This window comes from Dermochelys coriacea, chromosome 1, assembly GCF_009764565.3.
Source record: "Dermochelys coriacea isolate rDerCor1 chromosome 1, rDerCor1.pri.v4, whole genome shotgun sequence".
NCBI lineage: Eukaryota > Metazoa > Chordata > Testudines > Dermochelyidae > Dermochelys > Dermochelys coriacea.
Window position 1 is genome coordinate 186,267,161 of NC_050068.2, and position 18,479 is coordinate 186,285,639.

The 18,479-nt window shown below is 42.5% G+C and overlaps 1 protein-coding gene across 1 annotated transcript in view; it reads right to left on the reverse strand.

Moving 5' to 3' along the window:
- The window catches only part of PTGFRN (prostaglandin F2 receptor inhibitor), a 108,128-nt gene that overhangs the window by 50,906 nt on the left and 38,743 nt on the right, over nucleotides 1-18,479 (reverse strand). Inside the window, exons 2-4 of the mRNA XM_038387060.2 lie at nucleotides 11,444-11,809; nucleotides 9,893-10,312; nucleotides 2,590-2,973 (exon numbers count right to left, since the gene is read on the reverse strand). Of these exons, the coding sequence (XP_038242988.1) occupies nucleotides 2,590-2,973; nucleotides 9,893-10,312; nucleotides 11,444-11,809 (1,170 nt within the window). The remainder of the gene's footprint in view (nucleotides 1-2,589; nucleotides 2,974-9,892; nucleotides 10,313-11,443; nucleotides 11,810-18,479) is intronic.

Genomic DNA, 18,479 nt, shown 5'->3' on the forward strand with positions numbered 1-18,479 from the left:
TAAAAATGAAAGAAGCTAGTTTACACTACTGCTTCCATGGTTGCTAGCACCAGTAACAGTGGGAAATTTCCCTAAAATTCCCAGTATAAACAAGGCCTTAAAAAAAAAATGCACAGAATTCTGGTTCCATTTTCAAGCAACAGGGTCTGTATGGGAGGCCATGAGACTCAACACCGCGATCCTTGAGAGAATTAAATCCCCACAGATCCTAGACAACTATACCGCTCCTCACATCCCGTTTACACACAGCAATAATCTTCAAGACTTGAAACTGAAGGGCAAGTTACTTAAACCATACTCAGTAATCTGACCCCTCCAAAGCCAGAGGGGTTACGATTCAAGAGTGGTAGCTACAGAAGGTTGTGTCCTGTGACTGCTTTAGCAGCTTGGTACAGACATGGGAAAGTTTGAAGGCTGAAGTTCTTCTCAGGCCAGGAACTGGATGAGAAAAGAGCTGAAAGAAACAGTTTTCAGCTAATCACTTTGGTATTAGTATTAATTATTATTAATAATAATAATTAATAATTATTGAGGAGGAGGAAGGAATGCTAGGGAAAGTTTTGGCTTTGACAGCACCAGTCTGGCTAGGCACATCACACTGACAGATACTCTCAGACAGAGGATTTAAAAGGAATAAAAGGCTCCCTGGATAAGCCTCATTCCTCCACTCTGTCAGCTGTCAACAAACAGCCTGACTGACAGTCCAGTGACTTAATACCACATTAGCACTGAACTTCAATCAAGGAAGAGGGGGTTAGTGGTGAGTTTAGGATGCAGTTTAGAACCTCACATGCTGAGAACTCTTCTCCCACTCCCTCCAGCCCTCGGCAGCAGGATTGTAATAGGAGTAACTTTTATACACTCCTGTATCTCAGGCAACCGGTGAGAGACAGGACAGGAAATTTCTACCAGCCTAAGGGATGCTTCAGACCAGAGACAAAGTGACCTGCTGCAGCCAGGTTCTGAAGCCCAGAAATGTAACAGGAAGTTGGGAATGGCTAGATGATGGTTTGAAAGGAAGACGGGGACCAGCACAGGATAGCAATGGCATCCATCTCCTAAAGCACATGGGGAACATTTTTTAAAATGTTAATGACTATTTACTGTTTTGGAGATGGAGACAGAAGTGTCTATTCTCCCTATGATGCATATGGGAAATAAAGTGTAAACCAAAGGGGTCTCAGTGGGACGGTCAACCTCATGACTTGGCCATTCGTTTCCAAGTACCTGGGTTCAGACCCGAATTTAGGCTTGTTGGCCTCCATTCTAATCCTCAGACCAGCACCACAGTTTGGCATTACTGCCAGTGTCTGATCAGGAATGGCTCTGAACAGGAATAGTAGGATGCTTCAAGCCACAACTGAGTGCATTGGTAGAACTGGGGGGGAGTAGGGTACCTTGCACACCAGCCAGGGCATTAACTGGTACTAGGCTCAGTTAACTCTGAAAGATAATTAGTACTTTCTGGATTTTAGCATAGAGAGTGGGGGTAGAAATGTCCCCCCACCTCCTCCAGGTTTGAAATGCTGTCAAAAGTAATTTAGATCCTAAATGCAGAAGTCAAATAAAGAAATTCGTTGAGAGAGGCTGACATGTCATGGCAAACTGAAAAATACAGCTCTTTAGAAATTCTGCTTAGGTTTGGTTTTCTGGATCACTCCAGTGTGACTGTTCGCTTCTCAGGAGATTTGCATAAAAACAGGATCTTTGTAGCCTAAGAATTCAAGGATTTTTAACATACCATATGAACTGGAAGACATGACATACTCCAAAGTGGCACATGGCATGACCTTTGACTTGTAAAGCAAGTCCCTTGATGTCCTATGGTATTAAGGGTCTCTCTAATAAAGAAACATAGGGGAGACCACTAAAAAATAACTGTAAAGGTCAGTAAATTTACAACTAGATTAGACACTTGTGGTTAGTGAGTGGAGCCACGAGAAGTTACTGTACAAAGATTGCCTGGCTTGGTAGTCTGTTGTACAGCCAAGCAGACAATTTTGTTTTTTTGTACGGCTAAATTAGAAAAATTCATTCATTTCTAAAATTTTAAAACTTATTTACAGTGAATAGAAAGTTCCGCTAGTCCAGGTCAATTTACATTAATGGTCACCTGAAAACAAATACCATCTGTCTTAATATTGAGGTATTCAATGAGTGCAGTATAAAAACCTTTACAGAACAAATTACTAAGTCACAATTATGGAACAACCAGTCATAAAAGAATAAAGATATCCACCCCCATAGGGACTTATCAGGCTACTAAAGGTATGGAAGCTCCAGAGTTCACCAGTTCCTGTAGGTTGTAGTACAAAGCCCTTAGGCTCCTGGCAAATCTCCAGCATGCCTCTCTTTCCTAAAATACATGACAACAGAGGCCAGAAGAGTGGGTGTGAATGGATCTGTATCGCAAGGGACATGGATAAAAAGACCTGGCATAGGAACATTTTTCCATATCTGTGATCAATAGGATAGAGGGGTGCCCAGAACAGACCCTGTAATGTCTTTGCCCTGCATACTCCATGGTGGAATTGAACACAGGAAAAGAATGGCTCATTATCTGTTGAGCCTCCGTTTGGAGCCACTCACCTAATGCTGTCACCACCACGCTGACTGGTGAAGAGGTCTTCTCCACCACCTTGTGCCAGCTCCCATTGTGCTGTGGCACCCAGACAGATGCTTGGCAGAAATAGTAGCCAGAGTCTTCCACACCCACATCACGCACCAGCAGGCGATAGGAATTTCTATCCACGTGACTCAGGCTGATGAGGGGAGAGTTGCTGACCACAGAATCACGGTCCACACTCAACAAAACCTGGGCATCTGACAAGGTATCATCAAGTGATTCACTTAAGTACCACGTCACCTGAGCTTGGAAGATGCCATTTCGATCTGTTGTGATGTTGCAGGTTAGGTCCAGGGAGTCCCTTTCAGTCACAGACATGTTGCTTGTGGAAATAAGCACATCCAGAGCTTGAATATTAAAAAATAAGACAAGACAAGTATTCAAGAGTTTGTCACAAACTATTTAGTGCCTACTGCTTTGGTACTGCAAGTTCTTAAGTAACTTCAGCTCTCTGCTTTCAGTGTTCAGTGACTTGACTACAAGGTTTGTACCTATCTATAAAAGTTGCAAACTATGAGTGTGTATAGCAGTTAGGACATGGGAGGGAGAAATCAAGACTTAAGTTTTTATTCCTAGCTTTGCTACAGACTTCCGGTGTGTCTTTAGGTAAGGAACAATCTCTGCACTTGCTTCCCCATGAGAAAAATGGGAATAATATTTCCTTATCTTACTGTGGTGCTGAGACATTTGGGGTCTAATTCACAGAAGGTAGAACTCCTATTGAAGTGCACCCATTTATATCAGAGCTGAATTTGGTCTCTGTCTAAACAATTTTGAGCTCCAAAGAACGAATGAATAAATAAATAAATAAATAAATAAATAAATAAAAAGTGAAAAGAAAAGCAGCAGCAACAGCTACAGAAAGTTAAGCGTGACTTAATGTAAGCAGCCATGGCCAAATCTTGAACTCCTGACTCACCTTCAAGGGGTTGCTGAAACCAGAAATGAAAGTGCACAGAGGGCAATGGTAGTTCCATAGACTGCTGCTTCTTCACATATTACAGACCAAATTACACTACAGATTTTACATTAATGCAAATAGCTACTCAGTGTTGTTGTCGCTATATCAGTCCCAGGATATTAGAGACACAAGGTGGGTGAGGGAATATCATTTGTTGGACCAATTTCTGCTGGAGAGAAAGAGAAGCGTGCAAGCTACACAGAACTCTTCTTCAGTTCTGGGAAACTTACTCAGAGCATTTAACAGGTTCCTCTCCCAGCCAGTGGTTGCACTCAGTCCACAGAACACATGGTCACAGGCAGCATTCAGAGAGGACCTTTGTGATCAATAGGCTGCAAAGCTGATGACAGCATCAATTTAGTTTAGTTTAAATTAGGGCTGTTGATTACTCGCAGTTAACTCACATGATTAACAAAAAAATTAATCACAATTAATCGCGGTTTTAATTGCACTGTTAAACAATAGAATACCAATTGAACTTTATTAAATATTTTGGATGTTTCTACATATTCAAATAAATTCAAACACAGAATACAGTGTACAGTACTCATTTTTATTATACATAATTGCACTGTAAAAATGATAAAATAGTATTTTTCAATTCATCTCATACAAGTACCATAGTGCAACTTACAAAGGTAAATTTTTTCGGTTATATAACTGCACTCAAAAACAAAACAATGTAAAACTTTAGCACCTACAAGTCCACTCAGTCCTACCTCTTGTTCAGCCAATCACTAAGACAAACAAGTTTGTTTACATTTACGGGAGATAATGCTGCCCGCTTCTTTTTTACGTCACCAGAAAGTGAGAACATACATTCACATGGCACTTTTGTAGCCAGCATTGCAAGGTATTTACATGCCAGATATGCTAAACATTCATGTGCCCCTTCATGCTTTGGCCACCATTCCAGAGGACATGTCTCCATGCTGATGATGCTCGTTAAAAAAAATAATGTGTTAATTAAATTCGTGACTGAACTTCTTGGGGGAGAATTGTATATCTCCTATTCTGTGTTTTACCCGCATTCTGCCATATATTTCATGTTATCGCAATCTCGGATGATGGCCCAGCAAATTGTTCATTTTAAGAACACTTTCATTGCAGATTTGACAAGACGTAAAGAAGGTACCAATGTGAGATTTCTAAAAGATAGCTACAGCACTTGACCCAAGATTTAAGAATCTGAAGTGCTTTCCAAAATCTGAGAGGGATGAGGTATGGAACATGTTTTCAGAAGTCTTAAAAGAGCAACATTCCAATGCGGAAACTACAGAACTCGAACCACCAAAAAAGAAAAATCAACCTTCTGCTGGTGGTATCTGACTCAGATAATGAAAATGAATACGTGTTGGTCTGCACTGCTTTGGATCGTTATCGAGCAGAACCCGTCATCAGCATTGAAGCATGTCCTCTGGAATCGTGGTTGAAGCATGAAGGGACATAAGAATCTTTATCACATCTGGCACGTAAATATCTTGGGACACCAGCTATAACAATGCCATGTAAAGGCTGTTCTCACTTTCAGGTGACATTGTAAACAAGAAGCAAGCAGCATCATCTCCTGCAAATATAAACAAACTTGTTCGGCTGAGAGATTGGCTGAACAAGAAGTAGGACTGAAGGACTTGTAGGTTCTAAAGTTTTACTTTGTATTGTTTTTGAGTGAAGTTATTTTTGGTACATAATTCTACATTTGTAAGTTCAACTTTCATGATAAAGAGATTGCATTACAGTACTTGTATTAAGTGAATTGAAAAATACTATTTATTTTTACAGTGAAATATTTATAATAAAAAAATATAAAGTGAGCACTGTACACTTTGTATTCGGCATTGTAATTGAAATTAATATATTTGAAAAAGTGGAAAATATCCAAAAATATTTATATAAAATAGTATTCTATTGTTTAACAGCGTGATCAATCAATCACACAATTAATCACAATTAATTTTTTTAATCGCTTGACAGCCCTATTTTAATAATGAAGAGCATGTATTAGGAGGGACTTCCACACTTTTCATCCCTTATGCTTTGTTAACAAGTGCTATTTACCTCCTGCTGCAAGACTTGTCAGGTGTCTGTTGCCCTGTCCACTCTCCTTCATTTGTCTATTTGTTTATGCACATGTCCAAGGACTGTTTGAGCTATTGTTCAACTGTCTGGTTGAACTGGCTCTAATCCCTGATTAACGTCCTAAGGGACCTGAGGATCCTAAGGATCTGAATCAAGGATTAAGAGCCCAATTCTACTAGACCCTGTTCAAGCAGAGTTGTTACATGTTCCTTAACAGTGACCATGTGCCCATCTCAGAAGGTGATTGGGCATTTCTATGGTGGGTGAAGTGATTTCTGTCTAGATGCTCATTCCTGTACATATTGTCTATCAGCTTGTAAAGCATTTAGGGATTCTTGGGAATGGTACTATATAAATGCAAGAACCTATGGGCTTGTCTACACTACCGCGCAGGATTGATCTAAGATACACAACTTCAGCTACGTGAATAGCGTAGCTGAAGTCGACATACTTAGATCTACTTACTGCGGTGTCTCCACTGCAGTAATTTGACAGCTGACGCTCTCCTGTCGACTCCACTTGCGCGCCTCGTTCCAGTGGTGTACCAGAGTCGACGGGAGAGCGCTCAGCGGTTGATTTATCACGTCTATACGAGATGCGATAAAATCGACGCCCACTGGATTGATCGCTGCCTGCCGATCTGGCGGGTAGTGTAGACAAGCCCTATGTGTTTTTTCTCAATTATCAAAGCCCTTGTCTTTAAAACCAAGAATTACTCCTCTCACAGCTTACCACTGCATCTGACAGCACAGAAAACTCAAAAGGCTCAATCTGACACCACAATACACCAGACTTGCAGTCACCTACATGCCCCAAGTACTTCCTCACGGCTGACTAAGGTGTCATTAGTTTTTCCTGTTTTGATCATCATGATACGAGTAGAGAGGATAGTAAAACCTTCACAGTAATTCTTCAGGGTTGTAACAGACTTACATTACAACTCCACTGTAAGGTAAAGGGATCTTCCAAGAAACTTAAGCATCTTCACACAAGCCATGGGCACTCAAACACTAGATTTATAAACCAAGAGATACTTTTGTAATAATCTCACCCCCCTCCACATTCCTGAGCTTCCTTTGTTCTATTATCACTGAAGTGCCTGAATGCCCCATTCAGGATTACAGGCCCATTATGCTAGATGGTGCACTTAACCAAAAGAAAAAGAGGAAGTCCCTGTGCCCGAGATTTTAGAATCAAATTTAAAACAAGGAAAGCAAATGTGATAAACAATAGAACGGAAGGTAGCAATAGGACAAGGTTAGCAGTAACAAGTTCATAGAGTTACATAGCCTATGTGCACAAATTAACATTACTATATCAGTTTTGCAGGTTCACACCTCCTTATTTACAGAAGAGATTGTAGTGTCCAGGACGGCCAAAATAGCCTGGAATACACTGCATCCACCTTTGTCTTTAATATGGAGGTACAGCCTATAGAGACTACAGGACCCAGTACAAAATGCTCTCCAAAGCCAAGTAGTCAGGCCACGTTGTATGATGGTATATACAGCATGTACAGGCCACACCAGACCACCCTCCATTTTATATACAAAGGAGGAGGATGTGATCTACTCAACTTTATGCAATTTAGGACAGGACTCATGCTCCTGACAAATTGCTAGTGCTGCCATTGACCAGGCTGAATTTAGAAGCCTATAACAAAATAAAAAAATATCAGCAAAAATGCAGTCCCTGCTCATGTGTTGCTGGTCCCTAGTGCCCCCTCCCCTTTCATTCAACCACTGATTAAACCCCACCTACATAAGCAAGCTTCTCAAAAATTTAAGAATTTGACAAGGCAATGCCAGAATTAGAGCCCTTACTCAGTACTGTACCCCATGGCTCTGGAGAGAGCATTTGAGAGCTTTCCTGTCTAGCAGACATACCCTAAGAGAAGAGGGAGCAGACTGATCCAGCAGAGCTCACAACTAAGCCCCACCAACCAAAATTAGCTATCTAACCCTAAGTTCCGGGTTCTCTCTATGGCAAAGGATTTCACATGGCAGATGCCTCTACTGCCTGAGCACACTGTCACAGTTCAGGAGAACTTCACTTGTATTTCCCCTCAGAAATCCAGCAAGGGCACCCCCTCTCAGGCTTCCAGCCCCCAGCTGTTGCCTTTCTTGGGTGGAGACAAACACCTCACTTCTTTCTGATCAGGGAACTTCCAGGCGGCCCAGCTCCCTGCCTACACTGTGTTATTCCCAGCACAAGCAGGCTGCCCAGCCTCACCTATTTGCTTTCCCTTCAGAGACTGATAACAAAGGTATAAATGACTACACAGTTCTTCCTGTGCAAGCCTATTTTATTCTTAAAGATAAAAAGCACTACAGAGAAAACACTAAAGAATCTACATGTGTAATGGTAAATTCACTGGAGAATCTCCCAACCCTAACGCAGCCTCTAGCAGAGTAGTCCTTCCACACCCTATCCAGATTTTGCAAGTTCATCACAGCTTCAGCTCACAATCAGGACCCTCATAACATGTTTTGTCCATCTTTTATACAGTTCAGGGGTCTTAGAGCTGGAGTTTCCAGGAGCAGGTAGTTAGTGGACAATGGGTTTTCCTCCCCGGTTGAATCCTCCCTTTTGAAGCTGATGGATCCACAAAGTGGATAATCTGCATTCTCCTCACACCCTGCTCCCCGTGCCCGCCCCCCTGCCCATATTTTCTAGGAAATCTATTTTACACACATTTTTTTTTAGACAAAGTCTTTTGAAGTTCCCAATGTTTACATTAGACAAGTCCCTAGAAAAGTTACATGCAATTTTACAGTAACACGAACAATTGCATTTTCAATTCAAGGGACCCCAAAGGCACTAAACCCAATTAAATAAGGTTTAACTTCATTCAATAAAGTTGGTCTTAATTCCATAAGGTTTATTCAGGATATTGTCAGTCTGCCACGCAAACTTCCTAAAATACTATTACTCTCTCATTTCTGAGGGAACATCATGCCTGTTCTTCCACCAACTACATGATAAGATGCATCACTATTACAACTCCCCCAACCCCACACTTTCGCAGGGCTAGCACAATTATGTACTCGGTGTATCTATTCATGAAGTCTGTGGGCAAGAGATATTTGGATACTCAATCCAGCACCAGGAGTCTTTTTGTTTCCTAAACACATGTAATTTACAGTGCCTAAACATCAGAGCTCAGAAATACTCCTTGCTAAACAGCTTCCAACATTACAGAGCAAGCAGTCCAATGGGCTGGGGGCAGCAAAATGAACACAAGCAGAGCTAAATAGTCATACTTTGAAATTATATTGGTCTTTCCCCTGAAAAGCTATATACAGCAAACACTACACACCTGCCACTGAAGCACAGACACCTCTGGGGAGGACTGAGGCAGCTGTTTAACACCAGAGGACAGAAAATAGAGGAAAAGGAGAGAGGAATTTGGGGAGAGAAAAATACAAATACCCAATTGGGGGGAGGGATAGCTCAGTGGTTTGAGCATTGGCCTGCTAAACCCAGGGTTGTGAGTTCAATCCTTGAGGGGGCCATTGAGGGATCTGGGGCAAAAATTGGGATTGGCCCTGCTTTGAGCAGGGGGTTGGACTAGATGACCTCCTGAGGTCCCTTCCCTTCCAACTCTGATATTCTATGATCTATTCTAAAGTAGAAATGTCACCAAGACACAGTATAACAACCCTGCTCTCGGGAGGCGCGACAGGAAATTAAATGACCTTAAGGGGTACGTCTCCAATGGAATACAAAGACCCGCGGCACAGCCACGGCTGGCTCAAGTCAGGCTCATGGGGCTCAGCATGCAGGGCTAAAAATTGCTGTGCAGATGTTTGAGCCTGAGGTCTGGGACCCCGAGAGCAGGGAGGGTCCCAGAGCCCAAGTTCCAGCCTAAGCCCAAATGTCCACACAGCAATTTTACAGCCCAGTGAGCCCAAGTCACCTGACCCAGACCAGATGCGAGTTTTTAACTGCTGTGTAGACATATCTTAGTGATTTGAATCTGGATTTTATACCTCATTTAGAAGACAGAGCCCTCAACAGCACATCTCCCCCAGCACTATGGTGAGGCCCTGTCCCAGCACTGACTCAGAAAGAAGAGGGCCACCAGTATCACCTCCTGCAGCAATCTAGGTTCTCCTAGGAGTATGACCCAGGCTTTCCCTGCTTCACTTCTGCTCTCATAAATTCTCCTGGCTTAGGTGTGGCACGGTTACAAGTCATAAGGAGACCCATGCACCTAAACTCACCAGTCTGTTGGATTACCACGCTTGTTACTTCCACATTCTTCTCCTGGATCTTCTGCCAGGAACTATCTGCACCTTTCACCCACTCGCTCACAAGACACCTGTAGAGGCCCTCATCCATTGGCAGTGCCTGAGATACAGATAGTCGGTAAATGTCATTTGCCACTGTGTCCAAGCGCACATCTCCACTCAGGTAGCGCTCTTCATACTCCAGGCTGGGCTGGAACTTGCCCTCGTGTGTCAGAGAGAGGATTTCCTGCCAGGCTGGGCCATTCTTGAGCTCCCAAGTAACTTGCAGGTGAGTGTGTTCTAAGGAGGTGGTGGAAGCTGAGCAGCGTAATTCAAATGAGTCTCCCTCAGACAGTTTGCGAGGTTTCAAGGACCGAGCTTTGGATCCACTCACAGTTAAGCCATCGGCAATCACTATTTAAAGAAGAAAACATGATAAAACCCACAGAGTAATATATGTGAGTTTATGGAAATGGTAAAGAGAGGGGATGTGAAATGCTGTTGGCTGACTGACCCAACTGTGCAATTATACTGAATTTTCACAGCAGGTCTTGGACAATCACTCATCTCCCCCACAACCTTCCTGCCCCCTCAAAAAACAAAGTCACATTAAACCCCAGGCATTTTATCAGAGCAAGCCACCCACTTCAGGAATCAGGATTGAAGTCCTTAATTTTATCATCACCCCTTTCCCTCTAGTTCTGCTCTCTAGGGCAAGACCAAGGCAACACCATTCCAACCTACTGTACATCCCCAGGGAAGGGCCTAGCTGTTTTTGTGGTATTTGGAGAAGAAACACCAAGCTCTTTTTCTATCATCAAAGGAGATAAGCCAGGATGCTGCTGCTGAAGGAACACAGCATGCTGTCTAGAAAAAGGGAAACTATTCCTACCTCACTGGGAAACCCCTAGATGACATTACCTCAGCTACAAAACATCCTCCATCACCCATCTTTTATTTCCTTTCTCCCACTCCTAAGTTATCCTCCCTGCCTCAAATTCAACCAATATTTTACCAAGGGTTGTGGTGGATTCTCCACCACTGACTATTTTAAAATCAGGATTGGATGTTGTTCTAAAAGCTCTGCTCTAGGAATTATTTTGGAGAAGTTCTATGGCCCGTTTTATACAGGAGGTCAGACTAGATGACCACAATGGTCCTTTGGAATCTATGAATCTGGAAAAATTGTAAATTTACAGCATCTCTAAGGACTCTAAGAACAAACAATTTTTAGTGTGTTATTGGTTTCTGGCAGTTGGTAATATGAAAAAGTTTGGTGTCATTTACAATAATATGCCTCCTTCACCTCTATCTTACTTCCCTCTGCTGTTGCCACCCTTTGAATAGCATATTTTTGAAGGGTGACTTTAGAAAAGGACCTGGAGGGAGGGTGAACCACATACAGATAACCAGAAACAGGAATTTAGACAAAAACAGGGCTATGCCTATTCTCAGGACTGTATAGATGCACAACATGATGAGAACACCCAGCAGTACGTATTTGTCTGGTACTGATTACAAACACCCCTCACCCTGTGGAAATACCTTTCACTTGGACTGTAGCATCGTAATTTCCCTGAACAGTGGCATCTGTGCTGGGGGTGATGCACTTGTATTCTCCTTGGTCAATTGGCTGGATACTTCTGATCAGAAGTTCCACAGCATTATTGCTGCTCCGCCTCAGCACGATTTCCCCGCTGCCAACCCTCTTCTGGTATTGCTGGGAGGTGAATGATGAGTCCCAGGTACTCACTACTCGCACAGAGTCAGGTCCCTGGGAAAATTCCCAGTCAAAGTTCTGCTCACTGGGTCCATCATAGTCAGTAACATTGCAAGGGATCACCGTCTCTGTACCTTCGACTCGAATGAGTGGGCTTTTGGGCACCCTCACAATTCGCCCTTTGCAGAAAGCTGGGTGGGAGAAGAGAAAACAGACAATTAGCACAAGAATTATCATGCTGGGTCAGATGTGATGTCTGGCTAGTCCAGCATTTGGCTTCTGACTGTGCCAAGTATCAGATGCTTCAGGGGGAGGTGTGAGAAGCCCAAATAATTATGGAATGGATAATTATGGAATAACCTGACAAGTTTTTCCTTCTAACCTTGGTCAATTACAGGCTGTCCTACACATTAGGTGCTTTATCCTCTATCTGCATTTCATGTCTAATGTAATTATGGCTCATGAATAGCCACCGTCTAATCCTTTGAATCCTGTTAAGCTATCACAAGATATTACTGAAAACAAGTTTCACATGTTAACTATCTGTTGTGTAAAAAATAATTTCCTCTTTTCAGTTTTAAGTTTGTTGCCTTTCAATTTTCATTTGAATGTCCCCTTAACTTTATAAGAAAAAGGTAAATAAGACACTGCTGTTTACCCTTTCTATCCAATTGAGTGTACCGTTATCATATTCACTCCTCTTTCTAACAAAACAGTTCTATATGAGGACAGTGTGAAAAGATTGGAAGTCTTCCCATGTCTCTAATCATTTGTCACCCACCAATTTCAATGCCTGATAATATATTTGAGTTGGGTTGGTCATAAGACAACACAGTATTCCAGGTGGGTGTGCATCACTGATTACATAAACACTTTGTAATACTCTGAGCATTATTCCCTATCCCATTCTGTATTCATTCTATCATTGTTTGCTTAGTGACCCACTGTCTATTGAGGGAGTTTCCACCTTCCTCTGGAGTGCCAACTGAGATTCACTCATTAAGATCAGATGAGGGTATCCCACAAAATCCATTTCCTTCAGACTTAGATCTTTGCCTTTCCCCTCTTCCATGTTGCTGGATTAGACACACCAGTTGTACTATGTAAAACCACTAAGAACTGAACCAAGAACTAGACCCATCTACTTGACCACCCAATCTTATTGCCATAATCCTTTTGCCTCCAGAGAATTTCAGCTAAAACACAGCCCTTTGTATGTAGAAGGTAGGGTGACTATACAAGAGAAACAACTAATTGGCCAGCCATCCAAAAGTGAAAGTCTGCAGTTACTACAGGATTTGAAGCCTGGACATACTGGGCTCCTTTCCCCTTCAGGCTAGTTGCCATGTGACATAATGATCAAAGACCACAACACGCATGGGCTCCCCCAAAGCCTCTAGAGCAGATGTGTCAAACAAGACCCAGAGGATCTAGGTATATGATTTATTTATGCAGTATGTTCAGAATTTGCAGAACTTAAGTTAAGTTTTCATGCTTTTTAAAAGTGAATTTTAGCCCTTCTGGTTGCAAAGAACCTAAAACCTAACCCCACTAATTTAAGCATTACTCTTTTATTGTTTAAGATAGCATTAGAATATGCAGAGAGAAGAGAGAAGACAGGAAGGAGGATGAGGAAGGAAGAGAAAGGGTGGAAATAGGGTGGAAGAGGGTGGAAATAGCAGGGGGCAATGTTCAATGCAACAATAAGGTACTAAACAAATAACTAACAGTTTTGTTTCTACACAAAGGACATTCTAACCCGATATCTCTGAAAACCTCCATGAAGTCTTACATTTTTACTCTGCTTTGACAACCAAAATTAAAAATGGTATTTAGCCTTCTCCACAGAATAGAGTTCAGAACCTCTGCTCCAAAGGCCAGTGGCTCTAAACACTTCTGTAATCCTATGCATTCCCTCTTCACACAGTTTACTCCCACAATAAAATTAAAACAAAACAAACTTTTCATTTACGTAAAAGATCCCCAACTTCTCTCACTTCTGGGGTACACTTTGAGACCACTTGTTGACTGCACCCTCAATCCTCCTCTAAAATCTTCTGATAGAAACCCTGATATGCAAGGGTTTCTATCCATGATAGGTAAACGCTGTAATTGTGGTAAAAGGTCACTAATACAATATGAAAACTGTGCATCTTGCCACTTGCAAGTCTTTGTGCACATTCAGTTTCTGTACCCAATCTGTAGAAAATCAGCACCAGTCATCATTTGCTGGCTAAGGGACTATTAGCCAGGAGTCACAGATATTTAAGGTTCCAAAGGGCAAGGTCCTTTCACCCTTTGCACACCACATTTCAAAAAGTCGCCTGGGTTCTCTCCCTTTTCTGCCACAGAGCAGTTCAGTAAAGAATGTTGTCTTTCCTTTCCACACCAGAAGAAAGAGCCTGATCAAGATTAAGCTATCCAGCCTGAATTGCTGACAAACAAATTCCAAAACAAATAAAAGGAAGTCTTAGGGTTCAGGAGAAACAGCAGCTTAAAATACAAGCACAAAACTCAAAACAGAAAGGAAATGCAAACACTCCCCACCAGGCACCCCAAAACCCCAATTGAGACCATGGCACAAATGCTCAGTGTTGGTAGATCATGATTCCTGTACCACCAGATGGTGATGTACCAAAAGACTGGATAATATTGCAAATATTTATTGGAAAACCAACCATGCTCAGAGCTGTAGAGAAGACTGAGAAAGACATGGTTCCATATAGTATTCCTTAAAACCCCACAACCATGCAGGCACAAAGGAAGTGTTAATTCTCTGCAGAAGACTGGAGAAGCAATACATTATGCTAGGGCCAAATGCAAACTACTTAATTTAGCCAGATGACCTGGCAAAGAAACAGCAGTGAGACTTTTCCGGTGGGTTTGGCTCTGTAGCCAGAGAATAATCTCTGCAGCTGCAGGCTGACTTCGGCAGGTTAGCTCACTTCCCCAAGAGAGAACGAGAGCTGCCTTGATTCACAACCCCAGCCTTTCCATGAAAGAAAAACACTTTCAGCAAAAGACGCAAACCTTTCAGATTCAGTCACTCAACAAAATTACTTACACAAACCTGTAATCCTGCTCCATCACCCCTAGCTACACATCCATTATAAGACATATTGGTAGAGTGTTTGAGAGTGCCGAGGGGCAGCCAGGATGCTGAAAGGATCTGTCCTCCTGAGACCACCCCGGCTTCTAGGACCACAAAGCAAGGTCAAGTGAATCGAATATCCAGAGTCCTCTGGAGAGCACTCACATGAACTCTGAGCACAGATTTTAAAAAATAAAGTTCAACAACTTTTAACCACTTCACCATCACTAGGGAAGCCACCCATTATAGACATGGAAGACAACATATTTGTCCAAGAAAAGGTCCATTAAACTCAATATCCCTGTTTGCAGATCAGTGACATGCATAGGATACAGGGGGACTAATGCGAGATTCTGGCCACATCCAAGTTTAGCTATAGGATTTCCAACAAAAACATCCCATTGGTTAAAAGTCATGCTGTTGTCATATGAATTTGAGCCCAGTAAGAATGCCAGGATTGATCAATAGGAACCTCTCTCTCAGGGAGGGGCCCCATGTCATTGCCCACAGGGGTGCCCTGCCCATCCACACTTCTTACCCATAACCTGCACCAGTCGGAAGTATAAGTACTTTATTTCAGTGCAACATTGGTTGTAACAATTAAAGCCTCCACAACAATTTTAACAATTTTGTGCCCAAACATTAAAATAAATTATCTGGTATTATTGTTTATCTTCTGATCACAAGTAGCATAACCTAGCAATTCAACTAAAAGATGAATGAAGCATTGATGGGGGTCTTCTTCACCCCTGCTCTTAACTCCTATAATAAATTTTCCCATAGAATCACAGCCCACACAACCCTTCATTTTGTAGTACATTCATTTCTATTGGGTATATGCATGATATGGCAAAGAGAACATTGTGGTAAGCCTAGCTAATTTCCTGACTTTCATGCTATTAAGTTTCCAACCTTAGTGCTCCATTAAATGTTGGTTTTTATTTTAACATCTTTAAGAAAAACGAAGCACTATAATAAACCAAATGAAATAACAGCAGGAAGACATAATTACATGATAGATCAAGTCATTTAGTTTACTAGTAAGGAACCTGGACTTCTCTGCACCACCCAGCTATGTTTCTTCCACTTTCTCCAATTCAGTTTTAATGCAGGAGCCCACCCAGCGAGAGGAAGAATTTACTGTCTGCGTGTAAGGATGGAGATGAATATAATAAGCATGAAGATGTGCTCCTACAGGTTGCTGAAGACAGAAGCTAGAGGGACTAGTTTACTGGTTTATAACGTGTTTATCTCCTCTCTCAACACACATGCACACCACAAATTAAGTTAAGTTAGTAATACAAACTGACCCAGTGTTAAAGGACTCAAGCCCATTTAAACCCCAGTAAGGCTCAACTCATATCCTTCCCTAACCCTCTACTCTTTTCTGAAGGATGAGAGTCATAAGCAAAGGATGAGCCTTGTCATGTGTCCTGTAGGTCAAAACAGCCTTTGACAGACCAGCGAGGGGAGTGAATTCCAGAGTCCAGGATACTTCACCTACAACACTCAGCCAGGAGTCCCCGGACATTAGAATCTGGAGGCTACCAATCAACTGTTAAGAAATAACATGAGGAAAAGCAATATCGAAGGCCTTGAATACACTAGAAAAGCTGCACAGGTTTAACAAAATTGATTTAGTTGAGGTAGTGCAAGCTCCGCAACATAGGATGAACTTAAAAAAAAAAATTTTCACCCTTGCTTAAACTGGTTCATCTTACACCAATAAATTATGGAAAAGCTAACCCTATATGGTTATACATGGTAATCTGCTTGTCAGGAAAGAAAGTCCAAGTGCAGCTTCCTGAACAGTCCTATATTCTTAAAAGTGCAAGTGTCATGCACCTTCCCCGAGCATCTCCATGTTGATATCCATGATGTGTCCCCAGTGATCCACCAACACTTGCATAACCATAGATTTTTGTGGATGTACTCTGTGGCAAGGTGGGGTGGTGCCAAAATAGGGATGTACATGCCCTCTATCACCCACCACAGTTTGGGAATCTCATTGCTGCAAAGCCATCTACTATGCCCAGTGCATTGCCAAGGATCAAAGTCCTGCATAGCAGGAGACAATTAATGGCCCTGCATACCTGCATGACAACATACCCCTGCCTCCTCCTCCCTCTCCCCCTGCCCCCCCCCCCCCCGCATGGATTTTCCAACTTCAACAGGATTTTCCACTGACTGGTAGAAATGCAACGTTTCAAGTTTTCAGAGTACGATTACCACTCGCTTCTCCAGTGTCCCTGCAGCTCTCATTGTTGTCCCTCAGCTGAAGGGCTGGGGCGAGCTCAGGACATAGATCCAAGACTGTGACCTTTTGCATCTGAAAGTTCTGCAGTCACTGCTCATCATCCCAAATCTGTATTACGACACGATCCCACAAATCTGCTCATTCTTGGGACCGGAGCAGTGCTCTGCCTCCTGTAGCTGCTCCATGAGTACCACCAACAACCTTGAATTGTTTTTCCACTCTGTCCCTCAGAAAACTGTCCTTGAAGAAATCATGTCCTCAGTTGTTGCGGTACTTCCTGCGGGTCTGTAAATTCAGGATAATTGTGCGCCCTGTATTTGCAACCTTCATGAAAATAGCATAGAGTTCTTTAGACTCCGTATTTCTATTAGAGATTGCGGACAAAGTGCCGCATGGGTTTGTGGGATTTTTTTTTTAAAGGCATGAAAATTATGGGATATGGATGGCAGTATGGGATGAAGAAAATTGCCCGCTGGGAAGTTAACCTCTGGCTCTCAGCAATCCCTTACTGGGGCAAGTCATTACTATCCCACAAAACATTACTAAATTGTCCCAAAAGGCACTGTGCCAGACAGCACCTCTTGTCACACAGGGATACCTACCCATGGTGCACTGCGCTTTGTATCGACACAAGCTCTCCTGGCGAGAACACGCAGTGAACACACAAGCAGATAAATATGCACATGCCTCAGCAATATACAAACTTTGGTGGTTATATGGTACCGTAACTTGCATGCATTGAAGTTTGTAATGTAGACGTGGCCTAAATAAGAAGGTAACCATGTTTTCCACTAGTCTTCAGGTGTAGCCCCACATACAGTGTACTGTACTAACCCAATCTAAAGGTGACAAAGGCATGGCTGATGTGGTGAGGTCGACACATTTGCACTGTGATTAACACAGTTAGCTCAGCACCTCATTCTTTCAAGGTCACTACAGATCTCATTGACTTAAACTGAAGGCGTGGGCATTTAGCACCTCTGAAAACCAGGTCTATGGACTCTGGTGAATTTGCTGGACATGCATCCCGAACACCCCTACAGGCAAAGCACAGACTAACCCCTCCTCCTTAGGGCACAGCTTTGGCAACAGGGGATTGATCGTTCCATTCTTATGTTGGGGGTGGAAGAACTGGAGGAAAGAAATTTTATTTTCTGAAAACACTATTTGCAGCTGCTAATATAAACTGGGTCTCTCTCAGTCCTGAGATTTTACCTCATTCTCTGATCAGCCAACACATAAGAGCACAGCTTCACCTGATAGGGTCATTTGATGTGGCTCAAGTTGTCCAAGATACCCATTACTAGGTGACTCCTGTGACAGATCACATTCCATGATGTTACAGGTGACCTGGAAGGCTGGATATCGACCAACCCCTGGAATTTAGGGTTCGGCTTTTATTCCTGCTGCAGTCAATGCCGTCGCTATCCCTAAAAACCAAGTTAGTGATGCACATGGCTTCTGCATCTCCTGCTACAGTTACGAACTCTGGTCTTGGCAGAAGGACAACTCC